Raw genomic sequence first — 20,485 nt, 5'->3', positions numbered from 1 at the left:
GCAAGGTTATTCATGGCAGCACTGCAATAGCAAAAGATTTGAAATCACCTAAAAGTCCACCAGTAGGGTACTGGTTAAATTAATTATGATACAACCATACAATGGAATAACATGCAGCTGTTTATTAAAAATACATTGATTATTGTGGTCAAGAAATGCAATGTCTTGATTGGCTTAGCCTTAGCTTACAAGATCCCTCCCACTGGGTTGGGGAAGAAGGCCTGAGCTTGAATCCTGGACCTTTGTCTCTTTCCTGTAACCAAGCCTTACCTTGGGCCGGCTCCGGGCACTTGGTCCCTGCCTTGTACTCTTGTCTGATTTCACTTCAATGCCTTCCCTCTGGGCTTTGAGCAGCCCTCTCAGAGGCTAGAGTCTATTCATCCATCCATTCAATAAATATTTATTGAGCACTATTATGTGCCAGATGGTATTCTGGGGACTGGGGGTATAGCAGTGACCAAACAGGCCCAAATTGCCTTCATAGAACTCACAATCTCCCTTGGAACCAGTCCCCATGGCTGAGCTCCATTTTCTGCTGCTTATGTCCACAGTCCTTTGCCCAAATGAGAAAAGATCTGCAAAGCATCTATCTTTATTCCTGATACCTAAAAGACAGTGTGGCATCATAGAACGTAGTCAGTTTTGGGAGCTTATGACTTCCCTATGGCACTTACAAGCTATGAGACCTTGCACAAGCCACTTATGCTTTCTGAGCCCTAATTTCCTCATCTGTAAAATGGGATGATGACAACACACCTTGTAGGGCTGTAAGGACTGAATATACTGATATTTGCGAAGCATGTGGCACCGCACCATGCCTGAACAGTAAGGGTTCAACACACGGTAGATGTTTGAGTTCTGTATGCCAGAACCAGGAGCCTTGTGCAGAGGGCTTGGAAGGGAGAGTGACTCAGCATGCAGGAACTGGGACAAGAGAACAGAAGAGCGTAAAGGAGAAGCAGGCTCTAGGCAGCTGTCCCCAGCCGGAGCACAGGAGCTCAGAGCGGATGGAGAAGCGGCAGACGGTGGGCAGCAGCCCTCCCAGGATCATCTCTGCTCTGGGGGGTGTGTGAGAGCAACTAGCAAAGAAGAGTGGGCAGCAGGGCTGAGACAGCCCATGGGTCCCAGGAATCCAGATGGCGAAGGGACAGGGGCTACAGAAGGCTGGAACAGAGGCAGCCGAGCCTGCCGCCACCAAGTCCCCTACCTTCATCCCTGCTTACCCTTCTTCCACTCTGCAGCCGGTGCCTCCCGCTTCTTCAGGAGCCTCACGTCATCTATACATCATTCTTTCCAACTTCCACCTCTTTATTCTTTCAGATCAATACTTGAACATGCTCAAATCTTTCCCTGCTTAAAAACAAATAAGCAAACAAACACCCAACTCCACATCCCCTCTGTCACTACCCTACCATTCCTCCTTCCCTTCACTGCCAAACTTCTCTGTCTCCTTCCCACTCGCTCCAGCCTGGCTTCTCCCTGCAAAACTCTGCTGAGGGCTCAGTGGTTGAGAGTCTGCCTGCCGATGCAGGGGACATGGATTTGTGCCCCAGTCCGGGAAGATCCCATGTGCTGTGGAGCGGCTGGGCCCGTGAGCCATGGCCGCTGAGCCTGCGCGTCCGGAGCCTGTGCTCCGCAACGGGAGAGGCCACAACAGTGAGAGGCCTGCGTACCGAAAAAATAAAATAAAATAAAAATCTGCTGAGCCTGCTCCTGCCCAATCACCAAGAACAATAGAAGACTTGCTGTGCATCCTGGTGCAGGCCTTCTATGTCTCTGGACCTCTAGTGTACAAATGAGAAACGAGAGGTAGCTGGTTTCCTTGTGCAGCAGAAGAGGGATAGAGGACCCCACACTGCCTCCCCTGTAACAGGAAACAGTAGAATGATAAGGAACATCTGCACTGCATTTCGTGTCACAATGGGACAGAATATGTTCCCTGCTCAGAGCCCTTTAGCAGTTTTCCAATCACACTCGGAATGAGCCTCAAACTGCTTGTACAAGGCCTCCCAGGGACTATAGCTCCTGCCCTTCTCTTCAACCAGCCTCGTCATCTGTCACACCATCCACTTACCCCTCACTCCTTTCTGTCCCTCCTGGCTCTCCTCAAACACACACAACGTACTCTTGCCACTCCTGCTTCAGCACTTTTGCACTTACTGTTTCCTTTGCCTGAAATGGTTTTCCTCTACGTTCTCCAGTGCAGAATCTACTAGCCCCTGGTGGCTCCCGAATACCTGAAACGTGGCTCCTCCAAATTGAGAGGGGCCATAAGTGTAAAATGTACACGGAATTTTGAGGACTCAGTTCACGAAAAAAGAATTTTAAATATCAAATGAATGCTTTTGGTATGGACTGCATTCTGAAATGATAATATTTGGGGTATGTTAGATATGTAGGATTGTTGTGAGGACCTAATATGCTGACATTCGAAATATATTATTGAAATATATTGTTAAAGTTAATTTTACCTTTTAATTTGCTTTTTATTTTTATTTTTTAAATAGATTTTTTTATAGTGGTTTTAGATTCACAGCAAAATTGAATGGAAAGTACAGAGAGTTCCCATATACTTCCTGCCCCCATAAACGTGCAATCTCCTCTACTATCAACATCCCACATCCTGTTACCTTCAGTGAACCTACATAAACACATCATTATCATCCAAGGTCCTTAGTTTACATGAAGGTTCAGTTTTAGTGTTGTACGTTCTATGAGTTTTGACAAATGTGTAATGACATGTGTCCACTATACAGAATAGTTTCACTGCTCTAAAAATCCTCTGTGCTCTGCGTATTCTTCCCTCCCTCCCCCATAACCCTGGGCAACTACTCTACTTTTTTACATTTCTAATGTGCTACTAGAAAATCTAAAATTGCAGGTGTGGCAGCAGTATATTTCTATTGGACAGCAGTGCTCTGGATGGTCACAGGGCTGCTCTCTTCCTCTCTGTTCAAATACCTCCTCCATGTGACTCTCTCTGACTACCCACCCTACTTAAAACAGTAGCTTGCATGGGAGTTCCCTGGCCGGCCAGTGATTAGGACTTGGTGCTTTCACTGCTGTGGGCTGGGTTCAGTCCCTGGTAGGGGATTTGTCTCCCAAACTAAGATTCTGGCCGTGCATGGCGCTGCCAAAAAAAAAAAAAAAGAAAGAAAAGAAAAAGCATCTCCCACTCTCATGTTTTCCTTTCTACTTTATTCTTCCTCATAGCAGTTATTATTAACTGCACTATACTGCAAATTTAGCTATTTGCTTAATATCTGTCTCCCCTATTAGAATTTAAGTTTTATGGGGACAGAAATTTCTTTGGTCTTGTTTATCACTGTATCCCCAGCTCCTCTAACAGTACCTGGCACACAGTAGGCTCCCAATAAGTACTTGTTTAATCAATTAATAAGTGTAATTGTCACGAAATCCAAAGGTCTCTTGAGTCAAGTAACTGAAATGACAACAGGGATGACAGGAACGAAATGATGACAGCAAGAAAAGCAACAGCAAAAGTGTCTCCTGGTAACTCTCTTGAGAGTAAGGAATCTTTACCAATGTTCTTTGTGTCTCTGGTCTAAAGTGGTCCCAGGTCCATGCCAAAACCAGTCCCCATGGCCACAGGAAAACCCATCACTGACTGGGTTAGGTGATGTCAATTTCATTCCTTTTCTTTTCTTTTTTTAAAATTAATTATTTATTTACTTATTTGGTTGCACCAGGTCTTAGCTGTGGCATGCAGGCTCTTTTAGTTGCGGCATGCAGGATCTAGTTCCCTGATGAGGGATTGAACCCCGGCCCCCTGCATTGGGAGCACGGAGTCTTAACCACTGGACCACCAGGGAAGTCCCTTCATTCCTTTTCAAGTTTAACTTTTCAACCACTCCCTTCTTACTAAACGTGGCCTTTCCATTGTTCCATGACTCTCCTAGTTTTTCTCTTACCTCTCTGGGTTCTTCTCTTCCACCTAACCCTTAACTGTTGATACAGCTCAGAGCTCTGTCCTCAATCTTCTCTCCTCACTGTTCATACTTGTCTTGGGTGGGTACAACATGGATTCACTTTCTATCCTTATGCAGACAAATTCCCACATCTATTTCCAGACCTGGCCTTTCTCCTGAGCTCCAGGCCTGGAGATCTCCACTGGGTAGCCCAAGGGCACTTCAAAGGGAACATATCTAAAAATGAACACAACACCTTTCTCCCAAACCTGCTTCTCCTTCTATGTAACCTTAGAGAATGACACTATTAATCTGCCTGAGACAGAGATCTGGAAGTCACTCTTTGGCACCTCTTCTCCCTCACCCCCCAAGGACGTCATCCTTAAGTCCTGTGGATGCCCTTCTCTATACCTTTGATTCTATGCACTTCTCCCCATCTTCACTGCTATCACTCTCATCCGAGATCTTGTCCAATCTTGCCAGGACACGTTTAAATGTCTTCTAACTAGCACCTATTGGTGGCTTTCTCACACTCAATTTAGTCTGTTCTCCTACAGCACCCAGAGTGGTTTGTTTTCTAGAATGTTCTCCTACAGCACCCAGAGTGGTTTGTTTTCTAGAATGCATATTGGATGAAGTCCTTCCCTGTTTCAAATGTTAGAATGGCTACCATCAAAAAGACAAGTGATAACAAGTGTTAGGATGGGGAGAAAATGGAACTCTTATGCACTGTTGATGGGAATGTAATTTGGTACAGCCGCTACGAAAAACTATATGAAGGTCCCTCAAAATATTAAAAATAGAACTACCATATGATACAGCAGTCTCACCTCTAGGTATACATCCAAAGGAAATGAAAGCAGAATGTAAAAGAGACATCTTCACTCCCATGTTCATTGCAACATTATTTACAGTAGCCAAGATATGGAAACCATCTGAGTGTCCATCAATAGATGAATGGATAAAGAAGATGTGGTATATATATATATATATATATATATATATATATATATATATATATATATATACACAAGGGGATATTATTCAGCCATGAGAAAGAAGGGAATTCTGCCATTTATGACAACATGGATGGATCTTGAGGGCATTATGCTTAGTGAAATAAGCCAGACAGAGAAAGACAAATACTGTACAGCATCACTTATATGTTCAATCTGAAAAAATAAAGAAAAAAAAGAAAAGAAAAGTCAAACTCATAGAGAGAGAGAGTAGAAAAGTGGTTGCCAGGGGCTGGGGGTGGGGGAAATAGGAAGAGGTTGGTAAAAGGGTACGAACGTTCTGCTATAAGAGGAACACGTTCTGAAGCTCTAATGTAAAACATGGTAACTATAGTTGATAACACTATATTGTATAATGGAAATTTTCTAAGACAGTATAACTTAAATGTTCTCACCCCTCCAAAAATAAAAATAAAAAGACAAATATGTGAAGTGATGAATGTGTTAATTAAGTAAATGCAGGGAATCCTTTTACAATATATGTGTTAATTAAATAAATGAGGGGAATCCTTTTACAATGTATATGTATACCAAATCACCATGATGCACACTTTAAATATCTTACAATTTTATTTGCAGTTAAACCTCAATAAAGCTGAAAATAAATCAATTCTCCAATGGCTTCCCATGGAACTTGGAAGAGAGTCTGAAACCCAACATTCTCCAGCCTCATTTTGGACAACTTATTCCCATAGTGCTCTTTATGCCAATTATTCTGAACTTCTTCAATTCCTTGAGCACCCTGTCCTCTCAACTGCAGGTCTTTGTACATATTGATCTGGTTAGTCTGTTCCTCTTCTGTCCTCACTTCACTGATCCATTTGATTCAAGCTTTCATTCATTCAACAAGTATCTGTTGAAAGCCTACCATGTGCTCGGCACTGTAGGGATACAGCAGTGAAGAGCACAGACACGGTCCTCCCTCTCATGAAGCATCCTGGATGGGGAGACAAAAAATAAACCAGTAAACACATAAGCAAGATGATGGCAAAATAATAAATGTTAAGAAGGAAATAGGACTTCCCTGGTGGCGCAGTGGTTGAGAGTCCACCTGCTGATGCAGGGGACACGGGTTCGTGCCCTGGTCCGGGAAGATCCCACATGCCGCGGAGCGGCTGGGCCCGTGAGCCATGGCCGCTGAGCCTGCATGTCTGGAGCCTGTGAAGGAAATAAAACAAGGTTTAAAGGAAGTCGCTACTTTAGATGGGTGGTCAAAAATGCCTCTTTGTGAAGGTGACTTGTAAGCTGAGTCTTGGATGATGAAAAAGCCACCAGTTATGCATAGATTTTAGGCAGGATGCAGGAGGGGGGTGGATTTCAGGCGACCAGAACAGCTTTGTGAAGCCCTAAGATGAGAAGAGATGTTTATTAAAGGAACAGGAAGGTCTGATTTGTTGGAATCCAGTGACCACGGAATCTTGAGATTAGGTCTAAGCAAGGGCCAGATTGTATAAAGCATTATGGACAATTATATGGAGTTGATTTTTATTCTAAGTGCAAATTGGAACTGTGTATGACATGACATGATTTATGTTTAAAAAGATTCACTTTGGCTGCTTCGTGGATTGAAATGGGGTGGGAGCCAGAGTGGAAACAGAGATGATTCAGAAGGCGAGCACAGTTGTCCAGGTGAGCGATGGATTAAGGTAGTAAGAGGAAAATGGAGGAAGTGGATGAATTCAGGATACACTGTGGAGGCCTTTTGTCAGACCTTCCTGATGGGGCTGAGGGGAATGAGAGAAAGAAAAATCAAGAGTAACTACTAGGGACTTCCCTGGTGGCGCAGTGGTTAAGACTCCGTGCTCCCAATGCAGGGGGCCCGGGTTCCAGCCCTGGTCAGGGAACTAGATCCCACATGCATGTTGCAACTAAGAGTTCGCATGCCACAACTAAGGAGCTCACCCACTGCAACTAAGGAGCCCGTGTGCTGCAACTAAGACCCGGTACAACCAAATAAATAAATAAATTTTTTTTTAAAAATAGAGTAACTACTAGATCTGTGACTTGAGTAAATGGGCAGGTAGTGGAGCCATTTTCTGAGATGGCCAAGACTGGGAGAGAAACAGTTTTGTAGGTGGTAGGGGGCAGATACCAAGAGTTCTATGTGGGACATTTTGAGTTTGAGATGCCTATGAGACATCCAGGTAGTGATGGGGATGTCAAGGAGGCAGTTGGATGTGACTCTGGAGCTAGGAGGAGAGAGATGAGAGCTGGAGCTACAGATGGGACATAAGTCTGGATGTCATCAGCGTATGGATGGGGGGGAATCAATCAGAGAAAGATGGAAGGAAAACATTCTAGGCAGAGCTTAGAAGTCTGTAAGGTCCCACCCAGTTTGGGGATTCTGTGCTACTTCCTCTACGTGGATACTTGAACTTCACAGGGCTCCAGCCTCTACCCATGCTCATGTTTCATCTTCACCTTCAGTCAGACACCTGTCTAATTCCAGAGGGTCCAGAGGAGCAGGTGGGGATAGAGGACAACAGTGGAAGGAGTAGCCACTGTTGAAGAGCAAGCTTTTGCATGAAGCTGGATGACTGAACTTTTCCACTGGAACAAGAACCTAGAAGGACAAGGATGAAATGCCCGGTAAAAATACCTGGCCTCAAGCTTCTAGAAAGTGTCCGTTCTCTGTGATCCCTTCCAGGGTATCCTGTACTTTCCCCATCTCAGCATGAATCAGTAGAAGTATAATTGCCCTTTTGCTTGTCTATCTCCCACCTAGGCTGTGAGCAACACAAGGACGGGGCCGTGTTCTTCTGGTTCGTTTTAAAAGTGAATCAGCACAAAGCTTAGTGCTTGGCCCTGAGTCGATGCTTAATTAGTGTTCGCTGAATGGAGGGTGAGTGTCATTCTTCTGATGTGTCTGGAAAGCTGGTGGCCCCAGCAGCAGTCTGGGAACCTAGTTCAGGACTCCAAATAGGATAAAAAGTTGTTCTGGCAACCTTCTGAGGAGAGAACTCTGCTCAGGTGTACAGGGTGTGAGGTTCCCTAGTTCCAAGGCCACTAACTTCTGGAGGAAATCAGCAGAGACCTCCAGTTCGTGAAATAAGGGACAGTAGAGGGGTACACTTATCAGGCCCAGAGGACATTTCAGAAGGGAATAATTCTTTTTTTAAGGCTGCACTGTGTGGCATGCACGATGCAGGATCTTAGATTCCCCAACCAGGGATCAAACCCGTGCCCCCTGCATTGTGAGCTCCGAGTCTTAACCACTGGACTGCCAGGGAAGTCCCATAGAAGGCAATGATTTTTAAATGCCTGCCCCCGCTATCACCCTGTGAATTCTCAAGGACAAAGACCTGATCGGATTCACATCTGTGTTCCCAACAGAACTCAAAACTGTCCCCAGCACGTAGTATTCCTCAATAAAATATCGCTGAAATGAATCGAAGCCCAGTAGCCCAACGTTCCTGGCCAGCTGCCAGCTGCAGAAAGCTGGGCATGTCTCACCAGGAACTCAACCCCAGGGTAGCACTGCTGGAGCTGGAGCCCCAGGGAGACACAACTGAATGTCCTAAGTCCAGAAGCTTCCGGAAGCTCCACCTTCTCACAGCCCACAGCATGAATAATTCAGGATAGGATTGGTGGTCAGATTTGGGAAGGACACTGAGGTTGGAGAGAAGGAAAACCTTTCGATGTTCTCTAGTCAGAGAGGCTGGGACTGCAGGTGTCCTAGGGGACTTGACAGCCCTCCCCCATGAGCTCCCCTCAGCTGGCCCAAGGTCCTGCCCACAGATCCCGGCACCTGTGGAGACTCAGCTTCATCCCCAGGCTCCCCACACTCTGACTATGCTTTCAGCTGGTCTTCCCTCTCGGCACCCATGTTCCCGTCTCACCAGGGAAGGGTTTTTGCACTCATTTCTAAGTTGAGAGTGATTCCTTTATTGCCTCTTCAGCTTTTTGCCTCAAGGTGTAAAGGAACTTTAGAATCAGGCTGAAGAATTCTCCTGGGCTGAGGCCTCTGCAGGTTTCTGTGGAGAGATATCCCACACAGGGACCTGCACTACCGGCCCAGGTACCGCTTAGGTTACAAAACTGTGGACTCCTGACCTTTCTCTGGAAGTCTAAGCGGTACCTGTGGTCCAAGGAAAAGAACACTTGACTGAGTCAAAGGACTTGGGTTCCTTGCTTTGGCTTCAGACAGTGGAGACTGATGGTTAGAGTATGAGGTTTGGAGGCAGGCCTGGCAAGCCTCAACACTAGTTTGCTTTGTGGGCTTTAGTAAGTCACATAACCTCTCAAAGTCTCTATTTCCTCATTTGTAAAATGAGGATAATAAAGGTACCTACTGTTCAAGGTTATGGGAGGATTTAACAAGATAATATATACAAAAATACCCAGGGCATCGTCTAGTTCTTAGTAGGATTTTAGAAAGTGATAGTTCCTTTCCCTTATTTAATGGGGGAGAATGCGTGCAAACAGAAATCTAGAAGGTGTCAGTGAGTGGAAATCATCCCTTCCCGTCCCCACTGTCCCTACCTGGGATCAGAGCTTCCTTACCTTTTGCTGGGACTATTGCAGTAGTCCCCCAGCATAACCATCCACACTTATCTTGAGCCTGTCCTTGGTTTCTTTCACTCTTCTGCTTTCCACCTTCCTTGGCTGCTCATAACTATATAATTTAGACCAAATTTCTTTTTTTTTTAAGTATCGGTTTTTAAAGAAATATTTTGTTTATTTATTTTTGGCTGTGTCGGGTGTTAGCTGCAGCCCGTGGGCTTCTCTACAGTTGAGGTGTGCGGGCTCAGTAGTTGTGGCAGGGGGGTTTGCCCGGTGGCATGTGGGATCTTAGTTCCCCAACCAGAGATGGAACCCACATCCCCTGCACTGGCAGGTGGATTCTTTACCACTGGACCATCAGGGAAGTCCCTAGACCAAACTTCTTAGCTTGAAGGTCAAGGGCCTCAGTAATTTGGACCAACCCACATTTCCCCAATAGTTACAGTGAAAAAGAACACAGGACGTGGGGTGTGAAGACACAGATTCCAGTCTTGGATTGGCTCCTTTCTTCCCAGATGACTGATAAATCATCTAATCTGTTTCCACATCCAGAAACTGAAGTATTGATCTTAACACTGCCTCATGGGATGCACTATGATTTACAGCTAATTGTCCATCTTTATTGCTAACCCAGTGGAGCCAGCGGGCAGGGACCATATGCATCTTGCTCATCACTGTATCCTTAGCGCCAGGCACAGGGCCTGGCACAGGGTACTTATTTGTTGAATGAATGAATGAATAGCATGGTGAGGATTAGGTGTGGCATGACCCAGGTGAAGCACCTTGCACGGTCCCCAGGAGGCACGCCCAAATGGTAGCTGTTGCTGTGCAGACTAGTAGTGAAGTGACTTTAGACAAATACCCTTCCTTCTCTGGACATGTACATGGATCTGTACTAGGAGAGCATTGAAGGCACTCTTTCTTGGCTCTTATTTACTGTATCGCTAGGCAGAGCATACAGAAGGAGCTTAATAAATGTTTTCTCAGTGGATGAATTCTCTTCCAAGGCTCTGAATGGGGCTACTGCTGTCTAAACCAGAGTCTGAGTTTCTTCCTGGGGCCTGGTTCCCCTCTGCCCTTTACCCCGCGGGGAAGATGGGGCCTCCTTCTGGTCCCTCCTACATTCAGTTCCCGAAGCCCGGCGTGTAAGTGGACCCGCAGGGCGCTCTCGGAGGGGGAGCTGGAGCCCCAGGAGTAGGGACGGAATACGGGTTTAGGGGAAGCAGGCAAAAGGGGGGCAGGCAGGGGGACGGGCTGTTCGAGAACCGGGTCCGGGCTGAGAGACAGCCCCGCAGCCTGGGAGAGCGACCCGGGGACCTGGGGTGAGGCGCTCCAAGGGGGCGGGCCGCGTGAGCCAGGCCCGGGTCAGCGAGCGGCCGCGGGGCCGGCACAGAGAGGGCGCCGGAGCCGAAGGCGGGGAACGTGGGTGTGTGAGTTGGCCCCGGGGACGCGGGCGGCCGCAAGGGAGGAGTCAAGGGGGGAAGGAGCCTGAGGGAGGACACGGGGTCAGTGCCGAGGGCTTGCGGGCTCGAGGAAGCTGCCGCGGGTGGGGTGCAGGGCGGGGAGCGCGCATCGGGGGGTGGGGGCGGCGTCAGCGCCGGGGGTGGGGGAGCGGGTTGGGCGGCTGCGCCGGCTCCGCTTCAGCCGCCGCCTCTAGGGCGCGGGGGGCGGGGGGCTCGGCGCCGCGAGCTCGGCCATTGTGGGAGCCGCTCCCCTCGGCTCCGTGGCGCTCCCCTCCGCTGCGCTTCTGCCCGGGGCGCGCCCAGCCGCCGCCGCCTTCGCTGCCGCTGCCGCAGGTCCTCCGCCGCCCCGGCTCCCAGGGTAAGGCACCGGGGCGCGGGGCTGGCGGCAGGCTCCCCGCCCGGCTGCACGGGGTGCGCGGCGCCTGATCTCGCGGGGCGGCCGCGCCCGAGCCCGAGTAGCGGGCCGCAGCGGGAGGGCGGGTTGACCGGCACGGGCATCGCGGCCGTCCGGGCCTCGCACCTGCAGTCCCGGCGGCGGGCAGCGCCGAGCGCGCGGACCCGGGGTTTCCCTCGGCGGGCGCTGCCCGGGCCAAAGGGAGGCGTGTTCTCCGGGAAAATGGGACACCGAGCCCTCCCGGGCCGGGCGAGAGACCTGCGGGGGCGGGCAGGGGCGGGCGGGGAGGGTGGCTTCACTGTCCCAGGTCTCGGCAGCTGGCCCAGGCGCCTGCTGGCTCCCTGGTCGCGCGTCCGCATGGCGCGGCCCCGCTCTTTGTCAGCCGCGCGCAGCGGGCACGCGGACCCACCCGCGTCGCCCCTGGCTCCTGGCGCGCCCCTCCCCTACCGTGGGGAATGGGACTAGGGGCGAGAGGGAGGGAGGCCCGCCACCGGAGAGCTCCAGGTGAGGTGCCCGTCGCCGGCCTGGCCTGCGACCTTCGGAACGGGTTGGGGGCGTGGGCACGCGCTCCAGTAAATCGGGAATTGATGGAGTGGCTCAGGTGACCGAGGGGTGGGGCGGCAGCCCCGAGGTCGAACAGGTGTTTGTGAGGGTCCGGAGACTGACCCGGGTCGAGCCGAGGAGGGACGGGTTCACAGGCAGGAGGCCTTGGCTGAGCGGGCCTTTGTAGTAAAATGGGCGTCTCGGGGAGGGAGCAGGTGGTCTGAGAGGAGAGGCGTTTTCCTGCCCCGGGCTGAGGGTAGGGGTGGAAGCCCGGGCTGAATTTCCCTGCGATGGGGGCATTCATTCATGCACCTGACTAGGCTATACGATGTGGGAGGCAGGCACCAGAAGGTAATGGGGGTTACATGCTAGGATAAAAGGCAAAACTGTGCCAGGACCTGGGTCCTTTCATTTCTGCCTTCTGGGGCTGGATTCCTTCTTGATCTTGCACGGGAAGAAGGCCCAAATGCTGCTGGCACAGAAGGTGCCCTGGCAGTGCTGTTCTGCCTGCTGGAGGCTGCTTAGAAGCCTTCTGCACCGTTGGATGTTTCTTTTGTTATCTCTCCTCACTCTGTGCCTATGATAGGGATATGCCAGTGACCCGGGAGGTGTTTCTGACCCTTGCTGCCTCCAGGCTGAGATTCCCAGAATCCAGGAGGGGCTGTGCCCAGAGACCCATGGTGTCTGGCCATTTAGGCCACCTCACTGTCTTCACACATCCCTGTGTGCAGGTATTCCCCATAAGGGAAAGGCGATAGTCTCCTGCCCTCCCTGGACCCTGGAGCCAAAGTGAGAGTTGGTTACTTGGGCTGGATTTGGGGCTTGCAGGGAGGCTGGTAGCTGCGGGCATGCGCCATCGGTGGGCTCTGACGAGGCTGTTGGGGTGGTGGGCCGTGTGCAGCAGACGTGGTTCCGGGCAGTGAGCTTGGCCTGGCCGAGGGAAGGCCGCCCAGTCTGGCTGGTGGAGCCCAGCTGGCCCCAGAGTGGTTGTATTTCCACTCAGATCCCTCCATTGGCTAAACTGACCAGAAAAATGGACTTTCTGTACCACCTCGCCCACCCCCACGCTATGCCACTTACTTCCACAGCAGCCCCTGGAATAGAATAGGCAAATGAACATTTTATCTAATGCCTGTTTTGTGCCACACATGGCACCAGCCAGTGTTTTACATTTGCATTTTGCTGTGTTCTTAAAACGTCAACTTAGAAGTTGAAATATTACCCCATTTTGCAGATGGGGAAACTGAATCTCCGAGAAGTGAAATGACTTGCCCCAGATCACACCAATTTTTAGTGGCCAAACCGGAAGCTATACCCAGGTCTGCCTTACTTCAAGTTTAGTGCTTTTTCTAATCTCTGTCTTTTGCCAGAGACAGTACAGGAGAAATCAAGAATTTCTGTCTATTCTAACTCATGCTTTATTGCATGCCTACCACTGAGATTGTGCTTTAGCTTTTTGAAAATACTTCCCATCTGTTGCCCATTTTATCCTTATAACATTCCCAGGAGGTAAGTAGAACAGGAATGTAATAATAGATGCTGTTTGTTGAGTGCTTATTGGACACCGGGCTCTGTTAAGCACTTTACCTGCATGATCTCATATATTCCTTGCAAACAACCCTGTGAGGTAGGTGCTATTACATTCCCATTTTATAGATGAGGATGCTGAGGCTCAAAGAGGTTAAATGGCTTCCCCAGGGTCACACAGCTAGTAAATGTTGGGGTAGAATTTGAATCCATATCTATCTGTAAGACTTGAAAGCTTAATCCTCCACAAGTACTAAGTAACAAAAATAGTGGTTACTAATAGCTAACTTTTTTGGTGGGGGTGGGGAGGCTCGCGGCATGTGGGATCTTAGTTCCCCGACCAGGGATCGAACCCGTGCCCCCTACAGTGGAAGCGTGGAGTCTTAACCACTGGACTGCCAGGGAAGTCCCTAATAGGAGCTAACTTTTACATAGTGTTTTAAGATTTATAGGCACCTTCACATATATTACTTCACGTGATTTCCCCCAAACCCCATGAGTTAGTTTTGTCATGTAGTATAATTATCCCCATTTTCCAGATAAGGAAACTGAGGTTCAGAGAGGTAAAGAAATCAAGTCAGTGGCAGAACCAGGACTAGAACCTCCGCTTCCCAAGTACCAGCATTCCTTTTGTGACCCCTTCGGTTTGTTCACATGCACTCCTCTCCCCTACAGATCACTTCTCCCTGGGCCCTAGGCCCTTCTGCTGCAGCCCCTGCCTGGGCCATGTCTTCCTCAGATGAAGAAACGCTCAGTGAGCGGTCATGCCGGAGTGAGCGGTCATGTCGGAGCGAGCGGTCTTACAGGAGTGAGCGGTCAGGGAGCCTGTCTCCCTGTCCCCCAGGGGACACCTTACCCTGGAACCTGCCACTGCATGAACAGAAAAAGCGGAAAAGCCAGGACTCGGTGCTGGATCCTGCGGAGCGTGCTGTGGTCAGAGTCGCTGGTAAGGAGACCCCGAGTGAGCTGGAGACCAAGGGTGTGCTGGATGGGGGTGGGGGTGTGGAGCAGCCCTCCCCAGGCTCTCTGACAGCTGGAGTCCAATTTGGTATTATTACTGCTGGAAAGATGATGAAAAGACATTAAAGAAAAATTTGAAAGAGGAAAGTCTGCCACTTCTAATGCCTGTGTGCTAAAGCCGGCCCCGTTTTCCTTTTTTTATCTTCTTCCCTGTCTTTGTCCACATGCAGTTATATTTTCCGTGTAGTCGCCTTCATGGCTCATGTACCATTCTGGATCTGACTTTTTTCACTTAACAACTCCTACGTCGAAGATTTTCCATGTTACATCTTAGGCTTTATAGTTACCATTTTTAAAGGCTGTGTAATATTTCATGATTTAAAAAATCCTACTCATTTTTCACTTTTTTTTTTTTTTGCCACAATGGACAATGCTGCAGCGAACATCTTTATGAATAACAATACTTGACTTCCACTGAGTTATTTCCTTGGAATAAAGTCCTTGGAGAAGGCAGTTTCACGCACATTGCCTTCTAAAAATGTGGTCCATGTTTACCCTTTCTGCAGGGCAAGGGCTGAGGCTGCTCCCCCCTTGCCAAGCAGCAGAGCAGTGCAGTGCAGTGGTCACAAGCCCAGACTTCGGAGTCAGGGAGGGGAGGTGCTGGATTGTGGCCCTGCCACCGACCAGCTGTGTGATTGTGGGCAAGTCTCTCACCCTGCCTAAGCTTCACCTTCCTCATCTTGAGAATACTTCCTGTGCAGGGCTGTTTGGAGGATTAGATGAGATAATGTATGTAAAGCTCTTCGCACGGCTCTTGGCTCTGTAAGGGGGAAGTGCTCTCTCTGCTGCTTCCACCAGAGGCATCCAGAGCTGCCTCCGTGGGTTGTGTTCAGCATCTCAGCAGCTGCTGGTGCCAGAGTGCAGACAGAAAGACAGACAAAGCAGTGCCTGTAGTGAATTCAGTGACATCGCCCACTTGCAGTCCATCACCAAGGCCTGTCCTGCTACCTCCTTTGTGTCCCTCAAACAAGGCACCCTGCCTGCCTCCACTTTGTCGTCTCTCACCTGGACCTTCCAACCTCCATCCGATAGTTCTCTTCCTTCCGGTCTTGCCCCACTTCCTCCACATGACTGACAGAGTATTTTGTTCAAAAATGCAGACCTGATCCTGTTACTCAGCTGCTTACACACCTGCTTTGGCTTTTCATCCCTGTGGAATAAAGACTATGGCATAAACACCCATCAAAATCAGCCCTACCTCCAGGCACCCTGCCACATTGAGCTGTACCTCAGCTCCCACAGGCGTGCCTCCTGCAGGATCAGGCCTCCATGCCTGAACTTTCTTCTCTGCGAGGTGCCGGGAGCCCCTCCTCCTGTTGTAAGGGCCGCCTCCCCTCTCCCTATTACCCGCTGAGGTATCCAGAGCTCCCGCCTCCGCTCTCATTTCATACTTTTCTCTCCTCTGTTCCCTGGTACAGCATAGCAGTCATCCCACGGGGGTGCCCGTCACTCCCTTAGGACTGTAAGCAATTCCAGACCATGTCTTGTTTATGTTTTTACCCCCAGCTCCTTTCACAGGGCCTTGTGCATGTTGGAGATCAACCAGTATTGAATGAATGAATGCAAGGAGTGCTTAGAGGACAACATGTGACCGATTGTGATCCAGGAACAGGCAGTGGGCTGTAGTGGAAAGCTAGGCGGGAAGAGGGCTATGTGGGCTCAAGTAATCAGGAAAGGATTTGAGAGGGGGTGAGCTTCAAGGGAGGAGCCGTGGAAGACAGGCTGGAGAGCTTGAACCCCTTCTGTGGGCAATAGGAAGCCCTTGAGGAAGGACTCTTTAGTCCTTCTCGAGACCTTTGGGCCTATGGCATCAGGCAGTCAATAGAGTTTCAGAGCTGTCCCTACGACGCAGGAAGGGCTTTATTTGTCTCCAGCCTTGAAGGGTCCCCACTGAGGGGCCTCTGGACACACAAACCCCTCATTCTCCTGAAGGCAGCAGAGTGGAGGCCTCCTTCTCCCTTCCTCACACCCTGCAGCCCCATCCTCCATCACACATGAACACAGTGGGCCTTCCGTATCCATAGGTGTGGAACCCGCAGATATGGAGGATCAACTGTATGACATCAATTTGTGTATAAGGGACTTGAGCATCCGTGGATTTTGGTATCTGCTGGGGTTCTGGAACCAATCCCCCCGCACATACCGAGGGATGACTGTACTTATAGATCCCTTTGTGATGAATTCCCCTTCCAGTCTTCGCTGAAGAACCCCAAGGGATGATTTGCCTGCTGTTTAACATTCCGAGTCTAGAACAGAAATGGAGTGGACCCAAGGGGGCTCAATCCCTCGGAACGCTGCTGGGTCCACTGAGCAAAGGGATGGGGGGTTGCTGTGCTGTTTCCGGCATCCGTGGCCGATCTTCTTTACGTCCTAACACTGCCACATAACTGTCCTGAGAAGGGGGCTGGGCCAGTGAGGCTGAAAACGGGGAGACTGCCATGGTTAAAAATAACTTGTGCGCTGCAGTTGGGCGTGTTTTGTTAGCAGGAGAGAAGAGAGGCAGCAGGGAAGAGGCGGGACCGCTACTTCAGGGCCTGGCTGAGATCTTCCTGTGATTTAGAACATCATGGGGGTTCTACCAGAGTAATTAAAAAGGCAGCCTTCCTTCTTCGGGGATTGCTTCCTGTGAGGTGCAGGAAGGGCACGTCTGGGAGTCCCTATGTGCGCTGAAGCTCTCTGAAGTTAGAACTTACATTCTGGGAGGAAATGAAGTCAGTCTCATCCTGGAAGCCAGCTGTGGCCTGTGCAGTTTTCTCCTCCCCATGGGCCTGGGTTCTGAAGCCAAGCAGGGGTGTCTGAATCAGTCTCACCAAATACACAGACCGCCCCCTTCCCTGGCCCCGTTCAGTGTCCTGCGCTGGTCTCAGGGCCTCCCCTATGCTGGAGAGGCCGGATGGGGGACCCCTGCTGATCACACGTGTCAGATGGAGAAGCATGTCAGGGCCGGGAAAACTGCGGATCTCAGTCTACAAAGTCAGAACAGGTTCTAGGGGCCCCACGCCTGATGTAACCCTATTCTTCCCATCCTTATCCTTTCCCTCCATTTTTTCTTTTTCTCGTCCTTGCTAGCCCTGTTCTCAACTCCTTAAGCCCGGCCACATTGAGGTGGAATAATAGTCATTAACGAGAAAACCTTGTTTCTGTTGATCATAGAGATTTCACAGTGACAGTGCGTTAGGTGGGACACGTGTTAGGATCTGAGGCCCAAAGGGTTTAAGGGACTTGCCTATAGTCATACAGGACCGGTAGACGCAGATCTTCTAACTCCGGGTACAGTGCGATTTCCATTCCCTTAGGCAATAGCTGGCAGCCAGGCCAGCGGGAAACTTCTGCAGGAGACAATCTAAATAGCTGCCTTGGTCTCCAGACTCACCAGAGAGTCATTCTGGTCACTTCTGGGAGAGGCCTCAGGATCCTGACCTATAGAGAAAAGCAGAGACAAAGATCTAGTAAACTGACCCTTCGAAGCCCTTTAGCTCTCCGTTATTGAATAGAAATATCCTTATTCATTGGTGGGGTGGCGGGGTGATAGGAAGCGGGGAGCTGAGGAGGGTACTTGAGCAAGGAACACAACCCCATAGCGTAGAACAGGGGAGAGGAGAGAAGGCTGTATCCCTCGGGGCTTATGAGGAGTGGGGGGAAAAAACAAGAGTGCGGGACCATGTCACATGGTTGTACACTGCACGACTCTAGGGGGCACCATTCATACTTTTGTCATTGTAGGTTTGTATTGTGGCAAATTTCCTGCAGATGGCAGTAAAGTATCTGGAGGAAGGGACCCTGTTTGGGCAGGGCTGGGTGCAGGAAGGATTCTTTATCTACCTATCAATCAGGTATTCAACCATCTTAACATCACATATTCAGGACCCTCCCTGTTCTTGGCATTTATACTTAAGGATGACTGAAGATGTGATCCCTTCTTCATGAAACTCAGTCTAGTTAAGAGGACAGAAGGGACAGAATAATTACATTCCTGTATGTATTGGGGAAGAAGGGAGCACAGGGACTCAGGGCTAAGGACTGGCCTCCCGGTGAACCAGTAGAAATCTATAGGATTTGTTTTTGGGAACCTCTCAGCAGGTGCTGGTGAAATCATCATTCTCAACATTTGCTTCAATGTGGTCTCCTCCAGGAAGCCTTCCCTGATCTCTCCAGTCAGACAGCAATCGTATCTCTACCCAGCCCTTGTTTCAGCTGGCCTTATGTTAAAGTTCATTGTTTCCACGTATGTTTCCCCCTCCAGATCTCGCTGGTGAGAGCTTGCTGTAGTCAGGAGGCCCATCTCATCCTTCATGGTGTTGCCCCAGGATCTCACTCTGAAAGCGTGGGCTCTAGAAGCTAGAGGCTCAAGGAGGGCTGTGAAATGCAGCTCGGATGCTGGGGTTTGCTCCTGCTTTCAGAGCCTAAGCTCAGCTGCTGGAGTCACTCAAGGGCTCACTTCTGGGGAGATAGCCTTAAGAGCTTGTGCCTGGTCAGAGGAAGAAGCCTAATCCTCTGTGCCCATGTGTCTCTTCTCCAGGATGGAAGCTCTCAGAAGGCGCCTCTCTGCTTCTTCATTCATTCATTCAGTTTAAAAAGTGGGTTTAGCCCCAGCTATGTGCCAGGCACTGTGAAGACAAGTGGATCTGGTGTCAGAAAACTTGGGCAAATGACTTCACTTCTTAGGGCTTCGGTTTCCTTATCTGTAAAGGGGAGATAATGACATCTGCTTCGAATGATCATTGGATGAAAGTCAGAACATACTAGACAAACATGGGTTAACATGTCTGTTACTGCACTTAGTGTGCCATTCTTTGTATCTTCCCTGGGCAACTAGAAGAGGCAGTGGGGACTCCAGGAAGCCAGTAGTTTCCTAGGTGAGCGAGGAAGTGGCCCCAGGCCTCTTAGTCCTGTCCCTTTCTTTTGTTCACTCCAGGGCTTTGTCAGAGAGCAGATGGAAGTGTGAGTGTGTGTGTGTGTGTGTGTGTGTGTTTCTCGCCAAGCCATTATGGGAAAAAGGGGATGCAGGGGTGGAAAATGGAGCCCTAAAAGCAATTCTATTGGGAATCCCTACTCCTGAGCCCAAGGCTCCTCCTCCTTTCTAGCTTCTCTACTTCTTCCTGGCAATATCCTCAGAGTCCCTGACCCTGTCCTGGAGCTCCGTTTCAGTAGCAGGAGAGATGAACAGGAGAGAGTCCCTGAAAGTGGGGCAGAATGGATTGCAGCTACACACCACCGGCTCAGCTCCAGCTCTTTGAAAGTAAATGTGGGTCACATTAGCTGCAGGGATGGAAAATGACCACGTGGGCAGAATTCTGTGCAGGCAGCAGAAAAGGCAGCCAAGCTATCCTTTTTCTGAGGCTCAGGGTCCCTGTGGGACCGCAGCTAGTCAGGGAAGGTGGTTGTCACATTGCAAGGTGCCGTCTTTATGCCACTGGATTCCCATCATGCTTTTCTAGTGACTTCCCCGGTGACACAAAGACAGGTTTGGAATGTCAGCCTGACTCACGCCTTTCTGTTCTGGAGCAACCTAGGACTGAGGTTAGGAATGCGGAGGAAGAACGGGTTAATTTGGGGGCTGTGGAAAGCTGTCATTTGTGGGGTTAGAGACTTGATGCCTCCAGAGGCGCTGACAGTGCAGCAGGATCTGGGGCTGCACTTGTCTTTTATTCCAGCAGTCCTCCTCCTCGGGAAAGGTCTGTGAACACACCTGGGTGTGAGTGTTAAGAACCCATCATCACCAAAGTGCTATCCTGAGCCTGGCCAGTTGCTGTGGCTAGGACTTGCTGTGATTTGGCCCCTGGTCTGCCTGTTGCCACCTGTCGGGTAGAAGCCAGCCAGCTTCCTGGCTCTGCCTTGGCTCTCCTGCAGAAGCAGAACTGGTGTCCCTGGCTCGAATCTCCGCCCCGACTTAGGATGCTGCTGCAGAGAAGGTCTGGAAGCCCCTGTAACTTGAAGAGTGATTATGGGCTGAAGTTTCTGTTCTCAGCTGTGTCCCACCCCTACCCCAGAAGGTACCAGGCTTTTGCCTTGTGGTCAAGGGGAGGATTCTGCCTGGAGCCTCAGTGGGTGTGTCTCTAGGCATCCTCTTCCCTTCTCATTCCCTCTTAA

General features: G+C 49.9%; 1 protein-coding gene across 1 annotated transcript in view; it reads left to right on the top strand.

Annotated features, from left to right (window-relative positions):
* Positions 1-14,101: 14,101 nt before the first annotated feature.
* Positions 14,102-20,485, top strand: part of MACF1 (microtubule actin crosslinking factor 1) — a gene marked incomplete at its 5' end in the record, with an annotated part of 341,097 nt that continues 334,713 nt past the window's right edge. The window contains one exon of the mRNA XM_082834746.1: positions 14,102-14,321. Coding sequence (XP_082690872.1) covers positions 14,102-14,321 — 220 coding nt within the window. The remainder of the gene's footprint in view (positions 14,322-20,485) is intronic.

This window comes from Leucopleurus acutus (genome assembly GCF_964270905.1).
Source record: "Leucopleurus acutus genome assembly, chromosome: 2".
NCBI lineage: Eukaryota > Metazoa > Chordata > Mammalia > Artiodactyla > Delphinidae > Leucopleurus > Leucopleurus acutus.
Note: the sequence above shows the minus strand (reverse complement) of the source record. Positions and strands in the feature narration are given on the sequence as shown.